This window comes from Oryctolagus cuniculus, chromosome 11 (genome assembly GCF_964237555.1).
Source record: "Oryctolagus cuniculus chromosome 11, mOryCun1.1, whole genome shotgun sequence".
Classification (NCBI taxonomy): Eukaryota; Metazoa; Chordata; class Mammalia; order Lagomorpha; family Leporidae; genus Oryctolagus; species Oryctolagus cuniculus.
In genome coordinates, this window is record NC_091442.1 from 20,232,422 (window position 1) to 20,259,971 (window position 27,550).

Consider the following 27,550-nt stretch of genomic DNA (forward strand, 5'->3'; position numbering starts at 1 on the left):
GGTTTACTCCCCAGATGACTGCAACAGCTGGACCTGCGCAGATCCACAGCCAGGAGCCAGGAGCTTCTTCTGCATCTTCCCCCACGGGTGCAGGGGCCCAAGGACTTGGTCCATCTTCTGCTGCTTTCTCAGGCCATGGCAGAGAGCTGGATCAGAAGTGGAGCAGCCGGGACTTGAACCGGTACCCATATGGGATGCTGGCATTGCAGTGGGCAGCTTTACCTGCTATGCCACAGTGCCAGCCCCTGGAAGATGGCTTTCTCCTTGCCTCTCTCTTTCTCTCTCTCCCTCACTCTGTGTAACACTGTCTTTCAAATACAAATAAATCTTCAAAAAAGAAAGATGATGGTGAGCATAGCACATTGCTTCCCATCCCACTGAGGGAGTACTCTTGCCCAAAATTGATAAATACAAGCATGTAGCAAGGGTGACATGACTCTTCCTAGGGATGTGCACAAGGAGCTCTTCAGAGCAAGGGACAATCAAACCAAATGTTCTATCAATTGCAGAATGAATCCTATTTCAAGTGAAATTATGTAATTTCAAATGTATGTAATTTGAACAATCTGAAACATTCTCATGTCAAATCATTATGCACACAACCCTCTATGTTCAAAATGTACCCGAGAGAGTATTCATGCCATTGGTGGAGTCTGGTTCCAATCTTTGGTCAGACTGCCCACATCAACTCGAGAAGATCTCTTAAAAATCTGGCCCAGGGGCCAGCGCTGTGGCACAGTGGGTTAATGCCCTGGCCTGAAGCATTGGCATCCCATATGGGCGCCGGTTCAAGACCTGGCTGCTCCACTTCCTGTCCAGCTCTCTGCTATGGCCCAGGAAAGCAGTAGAAGATGGCCCAAGTCCTTGGGCCCCTGCACCCACGTGGGAGATCCGGAAGAAGCTCCTGGCTCCTGGCTTCGAATTGGCGCAGCTCCAGCCATTGCGGCCATTTGGGGAGTGAACCATCGGATGGAAGACCTCTCTCTCTCTCTCTCTCTCTTTCTGCCTCTTCTCTCTCTGTGTAACTCTGACTTTCAAATAAAAATAAATAAATCTTAAAAAAAAAAAACCTGGCCCAGAGGCAGGCATTTGGCCTCATGGTTAAGACACCCAATTTCCAGTGCCAGCTTTACCCGCCTGCAGTGCTGGCAACCCATTTGGGCACCAGTTCAAGTCTCAGCTACTCCACTTCTGATCCAGCTCTCTGCTATGGCCTGGGAAAGCAGTGGAAGATGGACCAAGTCCTTGGGCCCTTGCACCTATGTGGGAGACCCAGGAGAAGTTCCTGGCTTTGGATTAGCACAGCTTCAGCTGCTGCAAGCATTTGCGGAGTGAACCAGCAGATGGAAAACCTCTCACTCTCTGCCTCTGCCTCTCTGAAATTCTACCTTTCAAATAAATAAATAAATAAATAAATATTTTTTAAAAAGATGCCCAATTTCCATTTCCATATCCATATCCATAGGGTTTCTGAGTTCAAGTTTTGGCTTGGCTCCCAATTCCAACTTCCTGTTAGTGCAAACCCTGTGAAGCAGCAATGATGGTGAAAGTAACTGTGTTCCTGCCACTCAGGTGGGAGATCTGGATTGAGTTTCTGGCTCCTGGTTTTGGACTGGCCCAGTCCCAGCTCTTCTGGGCATTTGGGGAGTAAACCAACACATGGGTGTTTGCTCTCCTTTTGTGTCTCTTAAATAAATAAATACATAATTTGAAAATAGGGGCAGGTGCTGTGGTGCAGCAGGTTAAGCTGCCGTCTGTGACACTGGCATCCCATGTGGGAACTGGTTTGAGCCCCAGCTGTTCCACTTGTGATCCAGCTCCCTGCTAATGCACCTAGGAAAGAAGTGGAAGATGGTCCCTGCACCCACGCGGGAAACCTGGAAGAAGCTCCTGGACTTGGCTTTGGCTTGGCCCAGTGCTGGCTGTTGCAACCAGCTGGGGAGTAAACCAGCAAATGCAAGATCACCCTCTGTCTCTCCCTCTAATTCTGACTTCCAAATAAATAAATAAATCTTTAAAAAAGAAAAGAAGAACTCTTCCATCTGTTGATTCATTCTCAAATGGCTGAAACAGCCAGGGCTGGACAGGCCAAAGCCAAGAGCCAGGAACTCCATTTGGATCTCCCACAAGGGTGACAGGGGTCCAAGTATATCAAGGCCACCTTTTGCTGTTTTCCCAGGCACATAAGCAGGGTGCTAAATTGGAAACACAGCAACCAGGATTCGAACTGGTGCCCTGATGTAGGATGCTGGCATCACAAGCTGCAGCTTAGTCCTCTGCACCATGATGCCAGCCTCCCTCCCCCAATTAAATTATTTCTCTATCACGTAATCTTCTTCATGTGCCAACTGCAAATTATATAGTGTAAATGGTTATAGATTTTCTTGCTTTCAATTTTTCCTCCTTTCCCTTTTTATAAGTTTTTAGAACCTTACCAACAACATGAAAGAGAATGTTATAACTTGCTTCCTTACTTCCCAAAATGAAGGGCTTTGCTCTTTCCTATTTATTCTACTTCCCCACTTCCTAAGTACTATACTTCCTGAGCATCAACTCCAACTACTGCGCCATCACCAATTCTTTAACCACGTCATTTCCTCTCCTAAAATGAAGTCCTAACTTCATTTCTGCCTATGCAAATCCTGTCCTTCAAGACCCACTTTAATTCCCAGTTCCTTCTGAAGTGTTCCCTGTCCTTTGGGTTTCTTTTTTCTTAACCTCAAAGACACTGAACAACATGATATGCAACCAGCACTGCCTTCTACTGTTATGACCACTTTGTGAAGACAGAACACTCTCTGCAATGCATCTCACTCAAACCTAAGAACAAAGCCACTCATTTCTCTGGTGCTCCTCTCAAGAGTAGGATCATGCCTTTGGAACTGATGAAAAGTCAGATAGATGAGTGTTAGTAAAATGGCGTAGTCTTATCTGTGGTGCCATTTATGCCCTGGATGCCATCTTAGGCTCTAGCCCCCGTGGCCACCTTGCACAGTAAGCCTCAGTCCTAAGCCCTGTGGCCCAAGCACAGGTGTCAGCTCCACCCGCACCCTAATGAGATTTGATGCTCCTACTTCCCTGCCCTCTGGCACACGTGCTCTCTCTCCTGATCCCCCCCGCTCTTACTTTCTCTCCACCCCACCCCACCCCCGGCCCGTCAGGCTTCCCTGACTCAACAATAAGCCTTTCCCTTAACTCTGGTGTTTGGCGTGTTTTATGATGGCTTTACAATGAGAGATGATTGTAGCCATCAAGTTACTAAGTATGACAACTTAAAATATGGCAGTGGTCATGAGGATGAGGAGACATTTGAGACAGAGATGGGCATGATCAGGAGACCAACAGGAAAGAGTGGAGAAGTATGACAGCTTCCCCACAATTTCTTCTTGGCTGGGTGCTGACATTTTTCATATGTAAGTAATGAGCAAGAGGAAAAGGAAAAGGGGGAAGAAGAAATGGCAGAAGGAAGGAAGGAAGGAAGGAAGGGGGAAATAAGGAAGAAGAGAAGACAAAGGAGAAAAGGGAAGAGGAGAGGAGAGGGAGAGATATCAACCAGATAACTGCTTTCCCTCACTTCATCCCTTCAATCTTTTTACATTAAAAAGCATAATTGGGGGGGGGGGGGGCGCTGTGGGGCAGTGGGTTAATGCCCTGGCCCAAAGCACTGGCATCCCATATGGGGCCAAACAAACAAACAAAAAGCATATGGGGCCAGCACTGTGGCATAGCAGGAAAAGTCACCGCCCGAAGTATTGCCATCCCATATGGGTGCTAGTTCAAGTCCCAGCTGCTCCACTTGCGATCCAGCTTTCTGCTATGGCCTGGAAAAGCAGTGGAAGATGGCCCAAGTCCTTGGGCTCCTGCACCTGCGTCGGAGACCCAGAAGAAGCTCCTGGCTTCTGATCGGCACAGCTCTGGCTGCTGCAGGCAATTGGGGAGTGAACCAGCGGATGGAAGACTTCTCTCTCTCTAACTCTTTCAAATAAATAAATAAATCTTAAAAAAAAAAAAGCATTATAAACTCTGTATCTGAATCAGAATGATAAGTAGAGCTACACTGAGTTTAGGTTCCTTCGACTGACTGCTATCTGCTCAGCATGTGAAAGTCAACTATACCTAGGTTTTCACATATGAAAAATAGGTGAACACAAACCTAGTATCATTTGAGTGTTGTTGGGGTCCGTTTCTGTTTGCAAGGCACCTATTAGTATATTCACAAGTCTCAACTTCAAGGACAGAAAAGTTATTGGTTTATCATAAGAAGAGCTGTCATCGTTACTAAACTTTCCTTCCAGGACCACCTATGGAAAAAACAAATAATATTTAACATCAACTGTTGTGGTATACTATGCTCACATAGGAACATCCAGAGTAGACAAAGAGAGTGAGCAAAGCTTTCAGTCAAATTTTAGTCACTGTGCTAAATCTGCTGCTAATCTACTCAATATATATTATCAGATGTCACTGATCCTATTACCACCCGACATGGTAGGCCAACACATCCTGGCAAAGTGACGGGAGAAATATCACAACAAATCAACGTTGTTAATTCATTTTAAATAACAATTTTTTAAAAGCTCCTGTTTCATTTGTTAAATATAATTTGACTTATGTTAGCACATAAAACAGAAGAATATAGAAAAGTTTAATAAAACATTACCTCAGATTTGACTGTGCCAAAATGATGAGGGAGGGGCAACAAAGAAAGTAGGATATTAATGGAGGATCTTCTCAATTCTGTTGGATTTACATAGCTTTTGAATTTTGAAAGTTCTCTGCCAAAAAATAAAAAGCTATTAGTACTTTTAAACTGAAATGTTTTTAGCTATTGCCAAACATATCACAGTCCAAGTATCACGTTAATGTGGGGTATGTGCGTGAGATTCTATGAAAAACTATTATTGAATTAAACTAGAATTTGACTGACTTATTTCTTCTACAAAGACAGGACCTCTGGACTGGGGTTGCTCTTACCCTTCTAGACCAGACAAAACGATTCAACAAGCCCAGGGACAGGCAGAACTGAAGGAGTCCAGGGATAAAATGGATTTGGATGTTCTACACTCATTTAATGTGGCCTGTGTCCCCTTGGACTATGCTGACAACTGGACAAGATAAATTAGGAAACAGAAGCAAGCACCAAAACCAGGTCAAACCAGACAACTGACATAATAGTAGAGAAAACAGCTTACCTGTCAGGCAAAATGGTTTCAAGAGCTGAAATAAAGTAAGGAACCACAACATCAATCCCTTTCAAGTCACAGCAGAACAAAGGAGGGGAGTTTAGAATAACGCTGGCCAAGACAGGATGGCACACATAATCATTTATCTGCAAACCTTGAATTAAAAGCATGTAAAATCTAGGAAAGCAAGAAAAAGATTTTAAACAAACTACTAATCAAAACTTTTCACAATTATAATACTTTCTACATAGTCATTTTGATTCCTCACTGTGTCTTTTCTTTAAAAGATAGTACTAGAATTAAAATAATTCAGAATCACATACACTAAGAACCAGACTTTCTTAATGAAGAAAAATTTTTCACGACTAGTACACTTTCTTAAAAGTTTTAAGACTTGAAAAATAAGGCATTCAACAAAAAAAGGCTTCAGCACTAAAAAAAAAAAACACTGTGTATTCATCGGTTTTCCCTTTCCCATTATTTATGGGAAGATAATGAAAGAAAGGAACCTCATTCAAGTCTGCATTCACATGATATGAAGATTACTGAGACTCCTTTTAGGCATATACCTAAATATATTTTAAATATATTTTCTTTTTAACTTCCACCCCAACTCCCAATCACCTCACCAAATAGTCAATCTCCCATCATTCATATCAGTGTACTCTTTTACTACTACAAGACATTTTTCTCTGTAAACTCAATCCATTTCAATCTATCTTCTCTCCCTAAAACTAAAATAAAACCACACTAGCAAATAAAGACTTCTGATTGGCAAATATAGAAGATATCTCTAAGTTTTAACTTTGCCTTTTGAAAGCATCCTACCCTTTGATTACTCTTCTACTCAGACCTCTATGGCTATTTCCTTTAACAGATCCTCTCTCCCCACCTGCCCCTGATACTTACAGTGATATTCCTCAGGCAGCCAGCCTCAGTTCCCTAAGCTCTCTCTTCTATCAGCCTGATTTTAAACACTTAAGTCACTGGATATAATCAAACCAGTTCTAAGCTATTCCTCTCAATTAAGCTCCAGATCAATTAATCAAAAGCTTTCTGGATATCTGAGGGCAGGACATGTCTATTACAATACCCCTGTATACAACATCTAGCAAAAAAGGTAGGCATTTAATAAGTATTTTTTGATAAATATCTCATAGGCACTTCAAAAGGGTCAAGACCATATTAACAATCTGCCCACTCACAAATCTGTTCTTTTGTTTTTTTTTTTTTGTTTTGTTTTGTTTTTTATTTTATTTTTGACAGGCAGAGTGGACAGTGAGATAGAGAGACAGAGAGAGAAAGGTCTTCCTTTTGCCGTTGGTTCACCCTCCAATGGCCGCCGCTGCAGCCGGCGCACTGCGCTGATCCGATGGCAGGAGCCAGGAGCCAGGTGCTTTTCCTGGTCTCCCATGGGGTGCAGGGCCCAAGCACCTGGGCCATCCTCCACTGCACTCCCTGGCCATAGCAGAGAGCTGGCCTGGAAGAGGGGCAACCGGGACAGAATCCGGCGCCCCAACCGGGACTAGAACCCGGTGTGCCGGCGCCGCAAGGTGGAGGATTAGCCTATTGAGCCACGGCGCCGGCCCACAAATCTGTTCTTTTGGTTTGCTGTACTAGCACCCATTCAGTCTTATGGGCCAAAGAGAAAGCTCACGGTCATACCCTTCTCCCCTACTACTGTTGAAACCATCTGGGATATTTCCCCTGCCTGTGGCCTTCCTGCTGATAAAATGAGCAGCCCCAAGGGATGAGATCCAGCATCCTTACAGAACCTATCAGCACAGCAGTAGCTGACAAGACTACAGATAAGACACCTGACCAGAGAGAGATACCTGAGTGACCAGATTCTTTTTCTTGAATCTGGAATTAGGATTCAGAGATGCTAATTAGCCCTGCTTGGTCACCTGGACCAAGGCTATCGGTATTGGGAATTTGGAAGCATACTGCAATGTGAGAAGATGAGAAGAGAAAAATGAGCAGTTGTGGGAGACATAAAGACAGAGAAACAGAAAGGGGAAAAGCATCCAGGTGCTTGAACACTTCCTAGTCCCTGGTTCCCACTCTTCATGAGGACTTGTGCACTTCATGACTTTACAATCTATTAACATTACTAGCTTCTCTTAACTCTTTCACCTTTCCATAAGTCCGATGGAGAAGGTTTCTGTAAATTCAAGGCAAGAGCCTATGGTTGGGCCGGCGCCACGGCTCAATAGGCTAATCCTCCACCTAGCGGCGCCGGCACACCGGGTTCTAGTCCCGGTCGGGGCGCCGGATTCTTTCCCGGTTGCCCCTCTTCCAGGCCAGCCCTCTGCTGTGGCCAGGGAGTGCAGTGGAGGATGGCCCACGTCCTTGGGCCCTGCACCCCATGGGAGACCAGGAGAAGCACCTGGCTCCTGCCTTCGGATCAGCACGGTGCACCGGCCGCAGTGCACCAGCCATGGTGGCCATTGGAGGGTGAACCAACGGCAAAGGAAGACCTTTCTCTCTGTCTCTCTTTCTCACTATCCACTCTGCCTGTAAAAAAAAAAAAAAAAAAAAAAAAAAAAAAAAAAAAAGCGCCTATGGTTAAGATAGCCTGACTAGAGATGGGTGTGGTGGCATGGCAGATTAAGCTGCCACTCAGGATGCTCACATCTCATGTTAGAGGGTTGGTCCAAGTCCTATCTATTCTGCTTCTAATTCGGCTTCCAGCTAATGCATCCTGGGCCACTGCAGCAGAAGACAGCTCTCTGCCACCCCTGTGGAAGACATGGATGGAGTTCCAGGCCCCTGATTTGGCAGGGCCAAGCCCTGTCTATTGCAGGGTTTGGGGGCGTGAATCAGCAGATACAAGATATCTCTCTCTCTGGCACGCTGCCTTTAAAGTAAATGAAAATAAATAAACATTAAAAACCTAGTTCCATGCATATACCATTTTTTTTCATGCCTTTATGCTTCTGTACCTGGTTCCCGCTGATAGCCAAATTCTCTCTCCTGAGAACCTAGTAGGTACCCAGATACCTAAATGCTCTTAGTTATATTATTCTCACTTCAGGAGTTATATAAATAACAATTCATTGGGAAGAGCAAAACAGAGTGGAAAAAAAAAATAGAAGGCCATTATAAGTTAATATAGAAGAAAAATGACAAAGTCTGAAGTATCACAGTGGAAAGAGATTAGAAAGAAGGTTAAGCAACAGAAAGACAGGTGTTGGCTGATTAACTAGAGAAAAAGAGGGAAAAAAGAAACTAAAATGAAGCCCAGTTTCTGGCCTGAGTAACTAAATGAATGGCATAGCCATTTACAAACATGGGTATAGTGAGAGATTTAGATAAGATGATCTTAATATAATCTAAACACTACCCATCCTCTGTGTACCTAGCACAGTCATCCAATCCTCTCTTTCCTTAGCCACCTGGGGTAAGAATGTACTGATTCTTCTGAATGCCCCTAGCACTTTATTTGTGCCCCTCTCTACTAACTTCCTATTTCTGTTGGATCACTTTACTTGTGTACGTGGCTTTGTTTACTCCAGAAAATAAGCTCCCTGCAGGTAGGATTCACAGCTGACCTATCTCCAGACTGTCGACAGTACTGAATATTGCTAAAAATTCATTAACTAATTATTGGGGGTCTGTCTAAATCTCCCTATAATTAATAAACTTCAAATGAGATGGAAAAAATAACACAAAACAATGAGTCTTAAAGGAGTCTTCACCAAATCTATTGAGGTAGGTAAAATGGAATAAATAAATCAAATTTCAAGTACTTACGGACATTTGCTGGTATTTCAGACATTTACTTATCAATTCAGCCTACCAAGTCATGCTACAACAGCATTTTACTATCAAAACTACATTAAACGGGAAAAAAATTCTAAGACCTGGATAAATAAGCTGGCAGAATCTCTTCTCCAGTCTTCTTGCTACAAAAAATCCTACATAGTGTCCCACAAGCCTCAGCTCTTCCTGCTTCATAGTTATCAGGAAATTCACTTGCATCAAACATAGGATTGGAAACCATGGTGTCTGTGGACATTTGTGACCCTTTCCGTCGAAACTCCATGCTAGCTTGTGTTGTAATGGCTGGGGAGAGAAAAGGAGGGTTTTATTATATTTGTCAACATGCCACGTAGGCTCATGGGACCCTGGACACAAAGATCAAATATTGGTGTCATTATAAATAGCTACTCGAATATAATCCAATAATGCTTTTGTTTAGCAACTATGTCTTAATTTCTTTAAAAAGGGCTCTCTGAAGTATCCTTTGAAAATAGGTAACAATTAATTTACAGTGGCATTTAACAGATTGTACAAGAAGCATTTTTCATATGAACTTTTGATCAGAGGAGTACATTTTATATATCTGTATAGTTATACAGATATATAATACAGAATTTGGCTTTACTATTATTTATTTTCTGTTTTTCCCTCCCTCTATTGAATGATGCTTAAACATTAAGAAAAATAGCTACTAGAATTTACACATTACCCCAGGTGGACATCATAATTAAAAGGGCAACCCCATGCCAGTTTATATACTTTAGGGAAAGGGCAAGGTAAAGATGATAAATGGGTAGGGAGGAAGAGAGAGCATTCCCACCACCCACCCAATTCCAAAACACACATCAAAGAATTGCTCAACCAAGCAAAATGAGAATGAATTTTAACAACCACAGACAGCAGCTAACTTAAGGTTGATAAATTAGAAAATTGAATTGGCAAGAAAGATTATCATAGTCATTTGTTGTCACTGAAACAGAAGCCCTTCGAAAGTTGCTTTTATTTTTAACAAAAGATTTCATAGTGTGTTGAAAATCACTCTGAAATCTTTTATTATTTTATATAAAATGTTTAGATTATTTTGTAATAATAGATTTAGTAGAATGTGAGGACAAGAATAAATCTTTATGCAACTTCCCATGAGCCATTTTTAGTCCTGAATAAGCTATCCAGCAATAATACATTTGAAAACACTACATGCAGAATGCATACAAATCAAACACTAAATCTGTATAAAAATAAGCTTAAAGCTTTAAAAAAAAAAAAAAAAGCCAAAACACAGTTAGTGCAAAGTCCTGGAATTCATGACATGACCAGACTAGTATACAAAAATAATGGGACTGATTCAGGCAGATTAATTTGCTTTTGCCAACAATCTTCCCCATTCAAAACACAGAAAAGTATTTTTCTTCCCAAGTGCAAAAACTACAAGAGACAATGACAATCAAATTTTTTAATGGAATTATGAAAAAAATAAAAACATGACTGCAATTAAGGAGAAGCTTCTGGTTCCTACTTACAAGATTTATAAGAAAGAAGAATTTGGATAAAAGATGCTGCAAGATAATAGAAATAAATGGAAACAAATCAAAGGACAGCAGTAATTATAAAATACTTTAAAGATGGTGAAATTTTACAATAAGTTAAGAAGCTTTTTAGCTTTTTAAAAGTTAGATTTAAAGCTTTACGATACCACAAGCTAGTTCAAAAACACAGGAAATTGTGCATTCAGGTCCAAAATTATGATTTTTGTATCATGCAAACAATGAACAAAGAAAATTACACAGCTACAAAGAACTGAGGTTTTGAACTGCCCATAACGTGCATTAAAATTTTAGTTCATTAACCCTTCCCAGCTCAAATGTTACTTTTTATAAAGTACAGTGCACTGTCACATAAATCTAAAGCTAACCAGTTCAAAGAAGCAAACACTTTAAGTTAGAGGTGAACAACATGGCAGAATTCCTTGATGGCAGCCAGTACTTGGAGAAGAGTTAGTATACTCAAGCCTCCCACCACCCCTGAGACCTCAAGATTGACACCTCCAGCAATCTACAATCCCTTCAACTATTTGGACATCTCATATCTCCTAAGTAATGTAACAGTCTTTATCATATCTGAACACAATGAAGAGGAGAGGAACTTATATCCCTTCTCCACCAAAGAAAATGGTAATAGTTAAAAGTAAGAAGTTGCACACTTATGATTTAAATGCTGACTTCTATCTTCTGGTGCAAGAGGGTAAGCAAAGCTGTTACAAACATGCTAGAGTGCAGAAAGATCTGTAGGCTCCCTTTTAAGCAAACCAATCAATGAAGCAGAAGGGTGAACCATTCTGGATTCACGGATCTCACTGTCACAATTACACCCAAAAAAAGTCACACTGCAAGAATTATACTTTAATAAAAATTTTAAATTAAAATGACCATTCTAGAAAATATAATACAAATTAATAAATATAAGCATGGTTTAGGAAACTCAAAATATATTAACACAAAGAAAATATAACAAAAATATTTTTTAAAAGTTTTCAATTAGTCACCATAAGTAAACAAGCATATTTACTTATCTGTAAGTAAGCACTACTTTCAAACTTAAGAATAAATTATAATATGGCAATGGCAAAATATAAAGTATTTTAATTTGAATAAAGAAAGTAAGCAAAGGAATTCCTAAATTCAACTATACAATCTTTCAAATTATATTCCTGAAAATCTTTCTACTTGTAACCTTTCTAAATTATTTAAGACATTTTTGGGGGCTGGCTCTGTAGTGTAGCGCGTTAAGCTGCCATCTACACGCCAGCATCCCATATGGACACCAGTTTGAGTCCCGGCTGCACTACTTTTGATCCAGCTCTCTGCTAATGCACCTGGGAAAGCAACGGAAGATGGCCCAAGTACTTGGGCCCTTGCACCCACATGGGAGACCCAGATGAAGCTCCTGGCTCCTGGCTTTGGCCTGGTTCAGCCTGGTCTTGGCAGCCATTAGGGAGTGAACTAGCAGATAGATCTCTCTCTCTCTCTCTCTCTCCCCCTCTCTGTCATTCTGACTCTCAAATAAATAAATAAATGTTTCCTTTTTTAAAAAAAGACATTTTTAAGAAGATTCAAAGTAACAATATGTGTATAAGGTTCACAGATCCTGACCCTAGTTCTGAGATGATTCAAAAAGGTAAGAATACATTCTTGAGAGAAAGCAGAGACCTTTATGGCCAATATATTAGTTTTATAAACTAACACAATCTTTTTATCTCTATTTCCAAACCAAATGGAAAACGGCTTTGTCTGACCACACAGCCAATACACTCATTAATGCATATTATCACAAGGCCTGGCTCACAGCAATAACAGCTCAATAAAGGCCAGTCATCATTATTATTTGGCTTTAAAAGATGTATTATAAATGTTCAAAACATTCTGACTACTCCACTCATCCACCCTGCACCCTATGCTAATACCTCTAAGATTAAAGGTAAGATGACAAAAATAAATCAGATTTTAGTCAGCTTTATTTCTATAATGCAATCAAAATGAAGATATCAGGGTTCAGTTAATAATTTTCCACCAGTCTTATGTTACAGAGCAAACAGTATGTTTGAAAAGGGTACCCTTGAAATAAAGTTCTCTAGACTAAAACCTGAGAAATTAGAATTTACTGTGAAGCAGAAGTTTTTTTTTTTTATGTTTATAAGTACTAATGACTGAATGGCTGTCAAAATCTAAGTAAATTTCCAATCAAAACCTTTAATTCTTCATAAAAACATTATTATCCTGGCTGACATGAAGGGAACTTCCAGGTCACCTACTGAAAAGAATCTGATTCAACAAAAGGTAGCTACCCTGAGTATAATAAAACCAGACAAAAGGCCAAACTTCACAGAACATACATAAAAAGAACAGGTAGGAAAACTTCCAAAGTTCTGTTACTTCAGCTGGAAGGGGTTAAGCACAAGACATTGCTTGGTCAGAAACAGAGAGCTTTTCAAGATACATTTTAATCTTGCAGGTAGGAAAGATTAAAAAGAAAAAAAGAAAATAAAAGAAATGATAACATATTCCTTGAGCAATATTTACCAGTCATGCTGCTGTCTCTGTTTATCCCATTATGAAGTTTACAGTGAACAAATGCTGCATCAAATAACCATGATCCAAAGAGATTCAAGATGCTGTTAACCTTTGGTCTCCGAGGTGCAGGCAGTGGCCGGGGTTCTGAACTAGTCTGATTTGGGCTTGACAGAGGAGAAGTAGAGGATGTCTGGTGCTGAACTTTCGAGGCATGAGCAGTACTTACCTATTAAAAGACAAAAATACACCCACACCCATGAAAAGTTTGAGAAAACGGCAGGACTTCATTAAAAGCCATTGTTACACAGCTTAACAACGGTGATCAAAGTTCTTACTGTGCTTGTCTTCATGGTGGCCTTATTCACAGTAACAGCCCGGTGCCTCCGGTTATGTGGTGGAGTGGTGTTGACAGCAGTACTCTGAGGCATACTCAATCTATTTACAGGTGTAGGGGGAGCACTGTCTGGTCTGGGTCTAGAAATGCCTTTAAAAAAACAAAAAGGGAGTTACCATTCATAGTTCAGAAAATCCTTCCCAAGCAACACTAGTTCCAAGACTGATAAGTATCTCCCAATATTCATTCACACTTTCTTTCAGAGTACCAGAAAATTGTTTAGCTGGCCACAGCTACCCAGAATAAATGATTACATTTTTAAACTTTTTTTTTTTTTTTTGACAGGCAGAGTGGACAGCGAGAGAGAGAGACAGAGAGAAAGGTCTTCCTTTGCTGTTGGTTCACCCTCCGATGGCCACCGTGGCCAGCATGGTGCGGCCGGCGCACTGCGCTGATCTGATGGCAGGAGCCAGGTGCTTCTCCTGGTCTCCCATGGGGTGCAGGGCCCAAGCACTTGGGCCATCCTCCACTGCACTCCCTGGCCACAGCAGAGAGCTGGCCTGGAAGAGGGGCAACCGGGACAGAATCCCCTGCCCCGACCGGGACTAGAACCCCAGTGTGCTGGCGCCGCACAGCGGATGAATAGCCTACTGAGCTGCGGCGCCGGCCTACATTTTTAAACTTTCTTGCATTAAATGTGGCCATGTCCTGAAATGGATGATTGCTGAGTGGATCTTCTAAGAAATCTTAAAAGCAACCATCAGGCACAGACTTTCCTTCCTCCTTAGTTCCTGGAAAGGATTACTGGAACTCACTTGACCATCAACAGACCATGAGGCAGTGCTCAAATGATGGAGAGCCAGGAGATGGACAGGCCTTGAATCTCTCACAGTGATGGAACTGCTATATCCAGCCCTGTACCACCTCACTCAGGATCTAATGTATGTGAAAGACACTATCTGGTTTACAACACTGGGACTTTTTGTTGTTATATGGCAGCCAAGCTTAATCAAAACAAATATATTTACTGTGAAACATTAACAAGTGCACATAACAAATATTTTAAAAAATGACTTATCATTGGCCTTCAACAGGTTAAAAAAACTGACTCTTCATATGTTTAAAATGTGAAATATAGGCCGGCACCGCGGCTCACTAGGCTAATCCTCCACCTTGCAGCACCGGCACACCGGGTTCTAGTTCCGGTCAGGGCGCCGGATTCTGTCCCGGTTGCCCCTCTTCCAGGCTAGCTCTCTGCTGTGGCCAGGGAAGTGCAGTGGAGGATGGCCCAAGTGCTTGGGCCCTGCACCCCATGGGAGACAAGGAGAAGTACCTGGCTCCTGCCATCGGATCAGCGCGGTGCGCCAGCCGCGGCGCGCCAGCTGCAGCGGTCATCGGAGGGTGAACCAACGGCAAAGGAAGACCTTTCTCTCTGTCTCTCTCTCTCTCTCACTGTCCACTCTGCCTGTCAAAAAAAATTTAAAAAATAAAAAATAAAATGTGAAAGACAGTTTAAGGGGCCGGCTCTGTGGCAGAATGGGCTAAGCCTCCATCTGTGGCACCAGAATCCCATAAAGGTGCTGGTTCAAGTCCTGGCTGCTTCTCTTCTGATCCAGCTCTCTGCTATGGCCTGGGAAAGCAGCAGAAGATGGCCCAAGTACTTGGGCCCCTGCACCTGCATGGGAGACCCAGAAGCGCTTTGGATCTGCTCAGCAGATGGAAGACCTCTCTCTCTCTCGTCTCTGTAACTCTACCTCTCAAATAAATGAAATCTTAAAAAAGTTTGAAATAGCAGTCCACAAAGGGTCTAATTTATCTTCTAATTATACATGTAAGAATGAAAAGATAACAATAATCCTCTATAATATTTGTTGAAAATAATTTTCCCACTTTATTATTGGTCACTGATTTCATTCAACTTTTCCTTGGGGCCCTTCCATAATAGCTTCCAGGATTAGACACTAGAGTTACCTAAATGTAGCTCTTCATATATCTAGCAACATTCACAAAATTCACCTAAGAATGCATCCACCAGGCAGCTGATTCCTCGCATGGCACGAAAAAATATTTGAGGCAGGTGTTTAAGGCAGGGATATTGATTCAATTCTTGTGGCATTCCGCTCACATTCAAAAACTGTTCCTGAAATTTGGGAGTAGAGCTTATAATGGCTGGGTTACTCAAATCCACGGGATTACTATCAGGAAAGAGAAAAGAATTAATTATACATTTAGAAATTTCTTTAACAATAAACTACATGCAACCTAATTTAAGAACAGGACTGTTTATGCCTACTGCTTTGATTCAAAAAGGAGACTGATCTGCATTTAATGTGCTAATCTGCATTTAATGATTTTTTACCTAAGATCTGCAGAGTGTTTATATAGTCTTATTCTACCTATTCAGAGAATGAGAATCAAAGTTAAGGCCAGAAAGTTTTAATCTTTTAAGAATAGAAAGGGATAATTTTTCTACTCTGCTTGTAATAATGAAACACTGAAGCTGTAAACAAGTCAACAAGAATCAAGAAGAAAACTTCAATATTGACATTTGTAATTTTTTAAAAGAAAAATAATCAAGATTAGCATTACAGTTTTATACCGTGTTTCATGTGTACGCACTGAAGTCATATATTTCAAAACAAATATTTGGATTCAAATTATATTTTTAAGTATAAATAATTTAAAATATTTCCATTAAAAAATAGATGTAGATCTACTCAAAATGGTCTTCTTAGCTGTTGATTAAACAGCCTCTCTCATTCAAAGGACTACTGATAACCTACAGCCCATAGAAAAAATTTCCATTAGTACAAGGCAAAAGAAGTAGGCTGAGAAACAGAAAGCAGTGGCTTATAATGTTCTGCCCTTTGAAACCTTTTTCCATCCACCCAAAGAATCTTAATTTCTAGTAACTCTAAGTAAGGAAAGGGAGATATTTGTGCATGTATGGCTTCTAGTGGTAGGACACTGTGTCCACAGAACTGTGGTCCATCATGTTTAGTAGAGGAGGTGAGAGGTCTCTAGTAGCAGAGTCTGCAGGAGACTGTAGTTCATCTGTATAGAAATTAGAAAAACAAGCAGTGAAGTCGGAATTGACTACACTTCAGCCTAGCAGAACTCTGCTAAACTCCTGTCTATTAGATATTGGAAACTGGGGAGAAAGAGTTTTACTGGTTTCTCCAGACACAAACCAGAAATCATTTTATTGGCACAGAATAGATTTAAGAAAATAAAACTTGAAATGAGAATGGGTAACAAAAGTACGGAACAAATAATAGAAAGTGTGTTGTTCCTACAGTTAATAACACCCCGTGTATCTGACACACTGGGAGAGTCTGTTAAAAATCCAGAGTTCACCTAAATTTATGGAGACAGAAACACCAGATGGGCCCTAAGGGCAAGTGGTCATCCGTAAACAATTCTAGGGACAAGAATTTGAGAACAGTTGTAGTTAAATCAATGGAAAAATTATTTTGTTTTTCCTGGGGAAAAAAAAAAGCATTATTGTACTAAATAAAATTGTAGTGCCTATCTTCCTGTCATATTCAGCCTTCTTCCCAGGAAATGTGCCAATGATGTCAGTAGCTCCTTGAGCATAATCTTCCCACCCTCCTACAATTCATCTAAACAAGGAGGTAAAATTATCCAAAAGGAATCTAAGCAGATGTCTGCTAAAGATCTACAATTAATTAACAAAAATATTTTGATCCAACCAGCATGATGGTAAAGGTTAAGCTACCACCTGTGATACCAACATCCCATATGGATGCTGATACATGTCGTGGCTGCTCCACTTCCAATCCAGCTCCCTGCTAATGCACCTAGGAAAGCAGCAGGAGATGGGCCAAGTACTTGGACCCCTGCCACTCACAAGAGAGACCCAATGGCTCCTGGCTTCTTCCTGGGCCAATCCTGGCTACTGCAGCTATTTGGGGAATGAACCAGTGGATAGAAGATCTCCCTCTCTCTCTCACATTCTATGTAACTCTGCCTTTCAGATAAATAAATACATCTTAATTTTTTTTTATCCAATATATTGCTTTTGAGAATCTCAGCAAAGAAAAAAGCCCCAGTGAAGCAAAAGGGCTACAGCTGAAGTTACACAGTATCACAACTGTTTATCCCAGTGGGCAGTTATCATGGGGTTGCATGTTACCACTCAAAGACAGGAGGAAATGGACTCTGGGAAAAGCCTATCAGAAAAAGAGAACATTGTACACGAACAAGAGAAGTAAAAAAGCTGAGAGACAGAAAACAGTGGCTTGGACCATGCCTGCATCCCATTTTGGAGTGCCTGGGCTTGAGTCCCAATTCTGCTTCTGATTCTAACTTTCTACTAATATGCATCCTGGAAGGCTGCAGGTAATGATTCAAGTATTAGGGTCCCTTCCACCCACGTAGGAGACCCAGACTGAGCTCTGGGCTCCTGGCTTTGGCCTACCTCAGCCTCAGCTGTTAGGAGCACTTGTGGAGAGAACCTGTAGATAGAAAGTATCTCTTTGCCTGTCTCTGTCACTATGTCATTCAAATAAATAAAAATTAAGGGGTGGGGAGGGGGAACTGAGGCAAAAAAAAGACTAAATTTGCTGAAATTCAAAAAGAAAAAAGTAGTAGAACTTTAACACAAGTCCAAGTTTTACTGCAGCCAAAGCACTTAATTAATCAGTACATACTGGAGTATTAAATACTAGAAGAGAAACTTATTATTTGAAAACCTGTGTCTACTACATGCAGGAATTTCAGAAAAACCAGTGAAATACTCAGGGCTCTTTAAATACCCATACGTAACATACAAAAGTGGCTGGCAATGGGGTGCAGCAAGTTGGTCCACTGCCTGTGACACTAGCATCCCTCATGAGTGCCAGTTCTAGTTCTGGCTGTTCCATGTCTGATCCAGCACCCTGCTAATGAATCTGGGAAAGCAGAAGACAGCCTAAGTACTTGGGTCCCAGCTACCCATGTGAGAGATCTGGATGGAGTTTCAGGTTCTTGGCTTTGGCCTGGCCTAGCCCAGCTGTTGTGGCCATTTAGGGAGTGAACCAGCAAATGGAAGATCAATCTCTCTCTCTCTCTCTCTCTCTCTCTGTCTCCCTCCCTCCTTTGTCTCTCTCTCTGGATTTTGCCTTTCAAATAGTCAGAGTTACAGAGAGAGGCCAAGGCACAAATAGAGGTTTTCCATTCACTGGTTCACTACCCAGATGGCCCCAATAGCCAGGGCTGTGTCAGGCAGAAGCCAGGAGCTTCATCTGGGTCTCCCATGTGGGAGCAGGAGCCCAAGGACCTGGGCCATCTTCCATTGTTTCCTGCATGCATTAGCAGAGAGCTGGATCAGAAGTGGAGCAGCCATGAATAAATTAAATCTTAAAAAGAAAATACACTCAATATAATGTCAGTCTTTCCTACCTATAAATATAGACTTCATAACAGTTCTCATCTTTGGCAGAATCGGGCTGGCTATGCACCACTTCCTCTTTCCTTCTTATGTTCTCTGGCAAATAAGTGTGGCATGTGTCTGTGTTCTGGCCAATGGAATATTAGTAGCAGTGATTTGTATCACTTCAAGGGCTGGCCCATAAAAACCTCCCATGCAATTTTCCATGCTCTGTCTTCCTTATGTGCTAGCCAAATACAAATACTCTAGCCTAGAATGTTGAAGATGGCAGAGCCTCTGCCTGGCTGGCTCCCTAAATGACTATAAGAGCAGAGCCATTCCAAACCCAGACCTTCTGAAAGATTTCTGGATTCATTTGCTAAGTGGGATATATTCCTTAACCTAATTTTTTTTTTTTTTAAATTTTTTATTCATTTATTTTTTTTTTTTTATTTTTTTTTTGACAGGCAGAGTGGACAGTGAGAGAGAGAGAGACAGAGAGAAAGGTCTTCCCTTGCCGTTGGTTCACCCTCCAATGGCCGCCGCTGCAGCCGGCGCACAGCGCTGATCCGATGGCAGGAGCCAGGAGCCAGGTGCTTTTCCTGGTCTCCCATGGGGTGCAGGGCCCAAGCACCTGGGCCATCCTCCACTGCACTCCCTGGCCATAGCAGAGAGCTGGCCTGGAAGAGGGGCAACCGGGACAGAATCCGGCGCCCGGACCGGGACTAGAACCCGGTGTGCCGGCGCCGCAAGGTGGAGGATTAACCTATTGAGCCACGGCGCCGGCCTTTCCTTAACCTAATTAATACACACTTCAAACCCCCAAAAGATGTTATGGGGCTTTTCTGTTTGTATTTTGTAAAACAAATTTAACAAATTGATTCCAAAATTAACTTAAAATGTTAAAGACAAGAAGAAATAGAGAAAGAAAGAGTTTAAATATATTAAACCTACTAACTGCACATCAGTAAATATTATGAAGTTAAAATAATTAAAAGTGTCAATCAGTAATAAGAACAAAGAGATTAATGTAATTATATGTGACCTCAAGACAAATCTTGGTGGGGCTGGAGCTGCAGCACAGTAAAGCTGCTGTCTGCGGTGCTGGCATCCTATATGAGCACTGATTAGAGCCCTTGCTGCTCCACTTCCAATCCAGCTCCCTGCTGAAGCACCTAGGAAAATACTGGAGGATGGCCCAAGTCCTTGGGCCCCTGCACCCCTGGGAGAAGAAGCTCCTTGCTCTTGGCTTTGGATCAGCCCAGCTCCAGCTGTTATGACCTTTCAGAGAGTGAACCGGTAGATGGACGATCTAACTCTGTCTTTCAAATAAATAAATCTTAAAAAAAAAAAAAGACAAATCTTGGTGTATGAGGAACTTAATATCACAAAGGAAATGAAATCATAGTGAATGTCTATCTGATGAAAGAACACAGACGACTTTCTAATCTTAAAATACTTTCTTAAAAAAAATCACTGAAAGCTATAAAATGCAAACCAACTACAAACTGGAAAGACATTATGGAAAAATGGTTAACATTTCTGATTTGAAAAAAGGTCATACAGAATAATTCAGAATCATTAATGTACAAATTGAAAAGTGAGGCTAGTCAAACCAGAAAGAGATACACAAGGAAAAAGTTTAAGAATCAGTTAGGCCGGCGCCACGGCTCACTTGGCTAATCCTCCGCCTGTGGCGCCAGCACCCTGGGTTCTAGTCCCGGTTGGGGCGCTGGATTCTGTCCTGGTTGCTCCTCTTCCAGTCCAGCTCTCTGCTGTGACCCAGGAAGGCAGTGGAGGATGGCCCAAGTGCTTGGGCCCTGCACCCGCATGGGACACCAGGAGGAAGCACCTGGCTTCGGATCGGCGCAGCGCGCCAGCAGTAACGGCCATTTCGGGGGTGAACCAACAGAAAGGAAAACCTTTCTCTCTGTCTCTCTCTCACTAACTCTGCCTGTAAAAAAAAAAAAAAAAAAAAAAAAAAAAAAAAAAAAGAATCAGCTAGGTGGGGACAGTGCTATGGCGTAGCAGGTTAACACCCTGGCCTGAAGTGCCAGCATCCCATATGAGCACCAGTTCAAGTCCCGGCCGCTCCACTTACAGGATGGAAGACCTTTCTCTCTGCCTCTCCTCTCTCTGTGTAACTCCGATTTTCAAATAAATAAATAAATCTTTAAAAAAAAAAAGAAATCAGCTAGTTTACAGCAAAATAAAAATTCCAGAGAGCACATGGATGGATCTGGAAGAGGGAAAGAAAGTGATGAAAACTGAACTGCACTGTAAAGAAAAGGATGGCAGGAAGCAAGGGTATAGCCTTCTGACAAATTTTAATGTCTGGCAAATTTTAGCATGTCTCCTCTCAGTGAAATTTAAACAACAAGGCTACTAGAGGAGGGCCCTGAGAGCCAGAATGACCAGTCAGTGCTGGGCACAGCAAGAAGCAAAGCAGTCTCCAGTCCCTGGCCATGACAAAGTTTTGGGACAGACATCATCATTCAGGCTGGACCTAGCACACAGAACAAGTTCTTAACCGTACTGGGATGTAGAGAGCAGGAAGCGCATGATGTAGATAAGATTATTGTCCAACTTGGCTCACTCGATGGGACTGTGTATAACATATCCACCCTCCGAATTACAATAGAGTAACAGCATGGTTCCCATCCTCAGCCAGGATATAATAAAATAGCAGTACCTTAACATATGTAAAAAGCGAAACCATGTCTGTGCAACACACTCATTATCCATTTCTGGAGGGATCAGACTGGCATCTTCATCGGGAACTTTAAATGGAGGAAATGAGGGACCATATGTAAAACGCAGCAATCTAAAAAAAAAATATGCACATCACTAAATCCATTTTATAATAATGAAAAATAAATTCAAACGCATAAAAATGAAATAGATAAAATGTGTACCTCACTTAAGTTAACAAGATATATATAAAAACTCATTTATACAATAGAAAGGGGCAGGTGTTGGCCTACTGATTAAAGACACTACTAGGAAGGCCCGCATCCCATATAATGCCTAAATTGAGTCTCAGTTCCACTCTCAGTTCGTTTCCTGCTAATGTGTACCTTAGGAGGTGGTAGGTAATGGCTCAGGTAGTTGGGTCCCTGTTACCCATATGGGAGAACCAGACTGAATTCCTGGCTCCCAGCTTTAGCCTAAGCTATCTTGGTGTTTGTGGGCAACTGGGGAGTGAACCAGCAGATGGGAGCTCTCTTTCTCCCAATGCCTCCCAAATAAATAAATTAGTAAATTACAAATCATTAAAATAGATAAACTGTGAGGGGATTTTCAGTTTTTTGAAAGCTTTTTAAGGAGCCAGCTTTGTAGCACAGTGGGTTAAGCTACTGCCTGAAATGCTGGCATTCTATAAAGGTACCAGTTCAAGTCCTGGCTGCTCCATCTCTGATCCAGGTTCTTGTAATTAATTACATAAGATTCACCCCACTGTAAATTCCTCCAACACAACTAAGTTACAGTACTATAAGAGTACCTCAATTCAGCAACTCAATTACTTAATTTAACAGCAATATTCTAAATGCATTAAAACCATTCAAAATCCTTTGGTTCAATTATTCTCTATTGGGAGCCAGCATTGTGGTACAACAGGTTAAGCAGCCACCTGCAACACTAGTATCCCAGTAAGAGCCAGTTCAAATCCTGGCTGTTCTACTTCCCAATCAGCACCCTGCCAATGCTCCTAGGAAAGCAGCAGAAGATGGCCCAAGTCCTTGGGCCCCTGTATCCATATGGGAGACCTGGAAGAAGCTCTTGGCTCCTGGCTTTGGCCTGGTCCAGCCTTGACCACTGCTGCTATTTGGGGAGTGAATTGTCTCTCTTTCTCTCCGCACCCTCTCTGTAACTCTGCCTTTCAAATAAATAGATAAATATTTTTGAAAAAAATAAAAAGAAAGAAAGAAAACACACGTTAGAGGGCAACATGTTAATTAACTGGAGGATATAATTGGAAAAAAAAAAAATTTGAGAGATCAGTGCTGTGGTGTAGTAGGCTAAGCCTCTGCTTGTGGTACCAGCATCCCGTATGGGCACTGGTTCGTGTCCTGGCTGTTCCTCTTCTGACCCAACTCTTGGTTATGGCCTAGGAAAGCAGTAGGAGACAGACCAAGTCCTTGGGCCCGTGTACCCACATGGGAGACCTGGAAGAAGAAGCTTCTGGCTCCTGGCTTTGGATCAGTCCAGCTTCTGCTGTTGCGGCCCTTTGGGAAGTGAACCAGTGTTTGGGCCCCTGCCACCCACGTGGAAGACACAGATGAAGCTCCTGGCCCCCAGCTTCAGCCTGGCTCAGCCCTGGCCATTGAGGCCATCTAGGGAATGAACCAACAGATGGAGGATCTCTCCCTCTCTATAACTCTTTCAAATGAATAAACCTTAAAAAAAAAAAAAAAGGCACTGACCAACTGGTATCAAATAGCTGTCAGCTTTTTTAGTATAATGGTATTATGTATCATTAAGTTTAAAAAGGAAGCCTTACCTTCTAGAGTATATTAAAATATGCAAGGCTGAAATGAAAAGTTATAACTGCAAAAAAATGAAACCTAACAGTTTAATAGAGAGGCATAAATACAAAGGTGAAATAATTATATAAAAAACCGCCTTCTTTGGTTATAAAGTAACATATAAATAGTATAGTTCCAAATCTACAAAATCATATACAAATATATACAGAGAAATTTTTTTGTGAGCTTTTCTGTTAACATTCTATGGTTTGTTTCAGATTTTAAGTTTCAGAATTAAGGGGCCGATGCTGTGGCTCAGCGGGTTAAAGCCCCACCCTGAAGTGCCAGCATCTCATATGGGCACCGGTTCGAGTCCTGGCTGCTCCACTTCCGATCCAGCTCTCTGCTATGATCTGGGAAAGTAGTACCAGATGGCCCAAGTCCGTGGAGACCCAGAGGAAGCTCCTGGCTCCCGACTTCAGGTTGGCTCAGCTCCAGCTATCGTAGCCATTTGGGGGGTGGACCAGTAGATGGAAGACTTCTCTCTCTGTCTCTACCTCTCTCTGTAACTCTTTCAAGTAAATAAAAATAAACCTTTTAAAAAAAAAATATTCTGAATTCAGAGTGGAATGGGGGGTAAGCATGGAAAGGGTGAAGAATTTATCCAGTTCTCTAAAATACCTGGATTATTCTGAAAGGTTTTAAATTAGGCACCAGCCCAACTGCTGTACCTGTTTTTTTAAAGTGGCTCAATTTTACATATAAAGTAGGCTACTAACAAACCCAGGCCTTTTACAATGTGTTACATGAATCTCTGAAAAACACAAAACAAGGGAAAAGCTGCCTAAGGTCATATGGATGAAGGAAGGTGAGCCAATGACAATAACCCACCTGGAAGTGAGCGCACAGATGACCTTGCTCCACTGCTCCACCACTGCTGGGTGGTGCCTCCAGTTAGCCACCATCTCCTTGGCAGTCTTCCAATAAGGAGGTGTTGGGAAGCACCGGGTACAAGCTAGTAACCAAACCTCAAAGAGAACACCAATCAACTTCTCTGCTAGATTCTCAGCAATGCCACCTTACCAACAAAAAGAAAACATCTTTGGCATACTTATTTTTAAAACAGAATCTTTAATTCACCAATTCAGAAAAATCAGAAATTTAAACAATTGCAATATTAAATCTTGACTTTCAGATAATACTTTAACAGTAAAAATGAGAAGCTATTAGGAGCTCCTATGAAGGAAATCATGGACATATCAACAAATTACTACTTTCAGAGATTTCAAATTGTTCTGCTGAGTTCATATTAGGGATTTTAATCTTCCAGCAAGGGAGACAAGGGCACACAGAGGAGAAAGGAAAGGATGAGTGCCTGTAAGGAGTGAGTATTATAATCAGTTTTTGTACAAGCAGTTCCTACTCATGATCTCACATAACACATTAATTTTGCAGTGCAGGTATTTATAACTAACTGTTAATTTTACTCATATTGAAGGTGAAAACACTTAGGTTCAGTAAGCTTAAATAACTTGTCCAAGTTCACACTGCCAAATAGTGAAGGAATCAGAACAAATACCCACCCACTGGCGCCGCGGCTCACTAGGCTAATCCTCCGCTTGCGGCGCCGGCACACCAGGTTCTAGTCCCGGTTGGGGCACCGGATTCTGTCCTGGTTGCCCCTCTTCCAGGCCAGCTCTCTACTGTGGCCAGGGAGCGCAGTGGAGGATGGCCCAAGTGCTTGGGCCCTGCACCCCATGGGAGACCAGGATAAGTACTTGGCTCCTGCCATCGATCAGTGCGGTGTGCTGGCCGCGGCGGCCATTAGAGGGTGAACCAATGGCAAAAGGAAGACCTTTCTCTCTGTCTCTCTCTCTCTCACTGTCCACTCTGTCTGTCCAAAAAAAAAAGATACCCAAGTCTTTCTACTGCCCAACTGCCAAGAACTGCTCCACATTTCAAGGGAAAAAAAAAAAAAGAGACTGACGCTTGGCAGGCAAAGCTATCACTCTGTTCTGAGGTCTGTACTCAGCATAGCTCCAGAAGGCAAAGTTGGGACCAATAAGAGAAGTTACATATTTCAAATGAGCAAAATCAAAGTCTGAACAACAAACAACTGAAGAAAAGGATGAACTGCCTGCCTCACACTGCTGAGATCAGAGCACAGAGAAGGCATATAGCAGCGACCTGATAAATCAATGGCTAGACAGCTACCATCAACACCAGACAGGGTCTCTCCCCACACTAATGTCCTTGGACACTGCATCTGTATGAGAGCACAAGCACACTCATACGTGTCAGTAGAGAGAGTGCAGATGAGTGAGCAATAAGGGAACTTGCAACTAAAATATCAACGTTAACATTTTTGCATACTGTCCTATGACATACAGAGCAGGGTTTCTGAAATACAGTATAAACAGCTATGAAACTGGAGGCTTTCTAATGGCTAGCTAATGAATGGCACATTGTCATACTTCTAAGTAGAACACTTTAAGACCCTGGGTGTTTCATTTGCTGAATTAAATTTCTTCGTGTGCTATCAAGTTCTCACACTCTTCTAACTACTGTCTTCAGGCACGTTGTCTAAGGCTCTAATGTAATCAGCTGGTTGTTCCCTATATAGGCTCTATCCTAGAATACTAAACAAGCTACTGTTCCTATCATTATGGAAAATGCATAATTCACTGAGTCTGTCCCTACATTAGCAAAATCAGCACTGAAAGTGAAACGGCATCACTAGTCATATTGTGCCTTTTAATGGCTCCCATTCCAAGAACTGTTAACCTTAATCTGCCAACATTTATACAAAACTTAAATCCCTAATGAGTCTATCACTCACTGAGTTTAAAGGTAAACTATATTTAGGACTCAAATAAATTGGAAAAAATACACAAACCTTGAACAGTTGGTGGGGCCAGAAGTATGTCATTAATCTGCAGAAGAAACAACAGCAAGACTTCCCAGGTTTCTCGGGCCATGATGGATGACTCACGGGCCAGTTTCTGAATGGCTCTAAGGACCTGTAAGCATAGTCGGATCTGACTGGAGCCCTGTTCCTGTCTGAAGAAGACACACAGACATCACTGACAAGCCTCGAAGAGAGACAGCAATAACTTAAGAACAGGCAACTTATGGATGAAGCAAGTAGCGGTCCAAGAAAGCTCCCTAACAGCATTGCAGGTAGGAGTAGGCACACCCTTCAGTTAAAGCTACCCCTTCCCTGTTGCAGTATGGCACTCTGGGATCTCAACCTACAACTTCTTTAAGAACTGACAAAGCTTCTGGGAGGGAGGGGAAAAGCAGAATGTAAACTTCAACCTCTGGATTTTCTATGTCTAAAATGTACCTGGCACATGCTGGCAGGCCCTCAACAGGTTTCTGCTGATAGGATGAGTAAATAACCAGTCACTCCTGCTGTTCACAGGGAACCAGCATGGCCTTTTTTCTGTAAGTTATTTTAAACACAATTTTTTTTTTTTTTTTTTGACAGGCAGAGTGGACAGTGAGAGAGAGAGACAGAGAGAAAAGTCTTCCTTTGCCGTTGGTTCACACTCCAATGGCCGCTGCGGCCGGCGCGCTGTGGCCAGCGCACCGCGCTGATCTGATGGCAGGAGCCAGGTGCTTCTCCTGGTCTCCCATGGGGTGCAGGGCCCAAGCACTTGGGCCATCCTCCACTGCACTCCCTGGCCACAGCAGAGAGCTGGCCTGGAAGAGGGGCAACCGGGACAGAATCCGGTGCCCCGACCGGGACTAGAACCCGGTGTGCCAGTGCTGCAAGGCGGAGGATTAGCCTAGTGAGCCGCAGCGCCGGCTAAACACAAATTAATAAGAATTCTGGATGTGATTTCACAATGCTCACAGTCCTTTCAAAGCTAATGTCCACTAGAAGAGTCTAGCTGCCTGATGAAACAGCCTAACGGTCCCTAAAATTGATAAGGTAGATAGGCACTACCCCCGAGATGATCACCTGCTACTGCAACTTTAATAAAACAGCAACTTAATTCAAATGGGAGCTCCAAAGGTCCCCAAGATACCCTAGAACAATGATTTTCAAATCCTCCTTAGGCTACAGCACTATTCTTTTTCTAAAGAAAATCTTACAAAGCAGGCCAATATAGAGAATACACCAAAATCTGTGGTTAAGACTGAAGAGGAAGATAAAGGTCCAAGACCCTTATTCCCACTTTTCAAGGTGGACAACCTGAGAATTTCAAGAGCAGCAGAAAATCCACTGCAGTGGCCTCCAGATCTCTTATATGAAATCCTAGTTAGTATATACACTATTGCTGAAACAAATCTTAGTCAAATGTCCATATAGTCCTTATCACCAAGAACTAAAAGAAATATGTTTGAAGCAAAGTAAG

The 27,550-nt window shown here is 42.0% G+C and overlaps 1 protein-coding gene across 5 annotated transcripts in view; it reads right to left on the bottom strand.

Moving 5' to 3' along the window:
- The window catches only part of RALGAPB (Ral GTPase activating protein non-catalytic subunit beta), a 108,835-nt gene that overhangs the window by 51,283 nt on the left and 30,002 nt on the right, over positions 1–27,550 (bottom strand). For 3 of the 5 annotated variants that reach the window (XM_070051846.1, XM_070051844.1, XM_070051845.1), the window contains 11 exons: positions 26,083–26,246; positions 24,078–24,264; positions 21,413–21,544; positions 15,366–15,544; positions 13,351–13,499; positions 13,025–13,241; positions 10,469–10,504; positions 9,050–9,251; positions 5,193–5,360; positions 4,661–4,775; positions 4,154–4,301 (listed from right to left, as the gene is read on the bottom strand). In XM_070051846.1, coding sequence (XP_069907947.1) covers positions 4,154–4,301; positions 4,661–4,775; positions 5,193–5,360; positions 9,050–9,251; positions 10,469–10,504; positions 13,025–13,241; positions 13,351–13,499; positions 15,366–15,544; positions 21,413–21,544; positions 24,078–24,264; positions 26,083–26,246 — 1,697 coding nt within the window. The remainder of the gene's footprint in view (positions 1–4,153; positions 4,302–4,660; positions 4,776–5,192; positions 5,361–9,049; positions 9,252–10,468; positions 10,505–13,024; positions 13,242–13,350; positions 13,500–15,365; positions 15,545–21,412; positions 21,545–24,077; positions 24,265–26,082; positions 26,247–27,550) is intronic. The other 2 variants (XM_002710810.5, XM_008256002.4) reach the window with 1 other exon arrangement.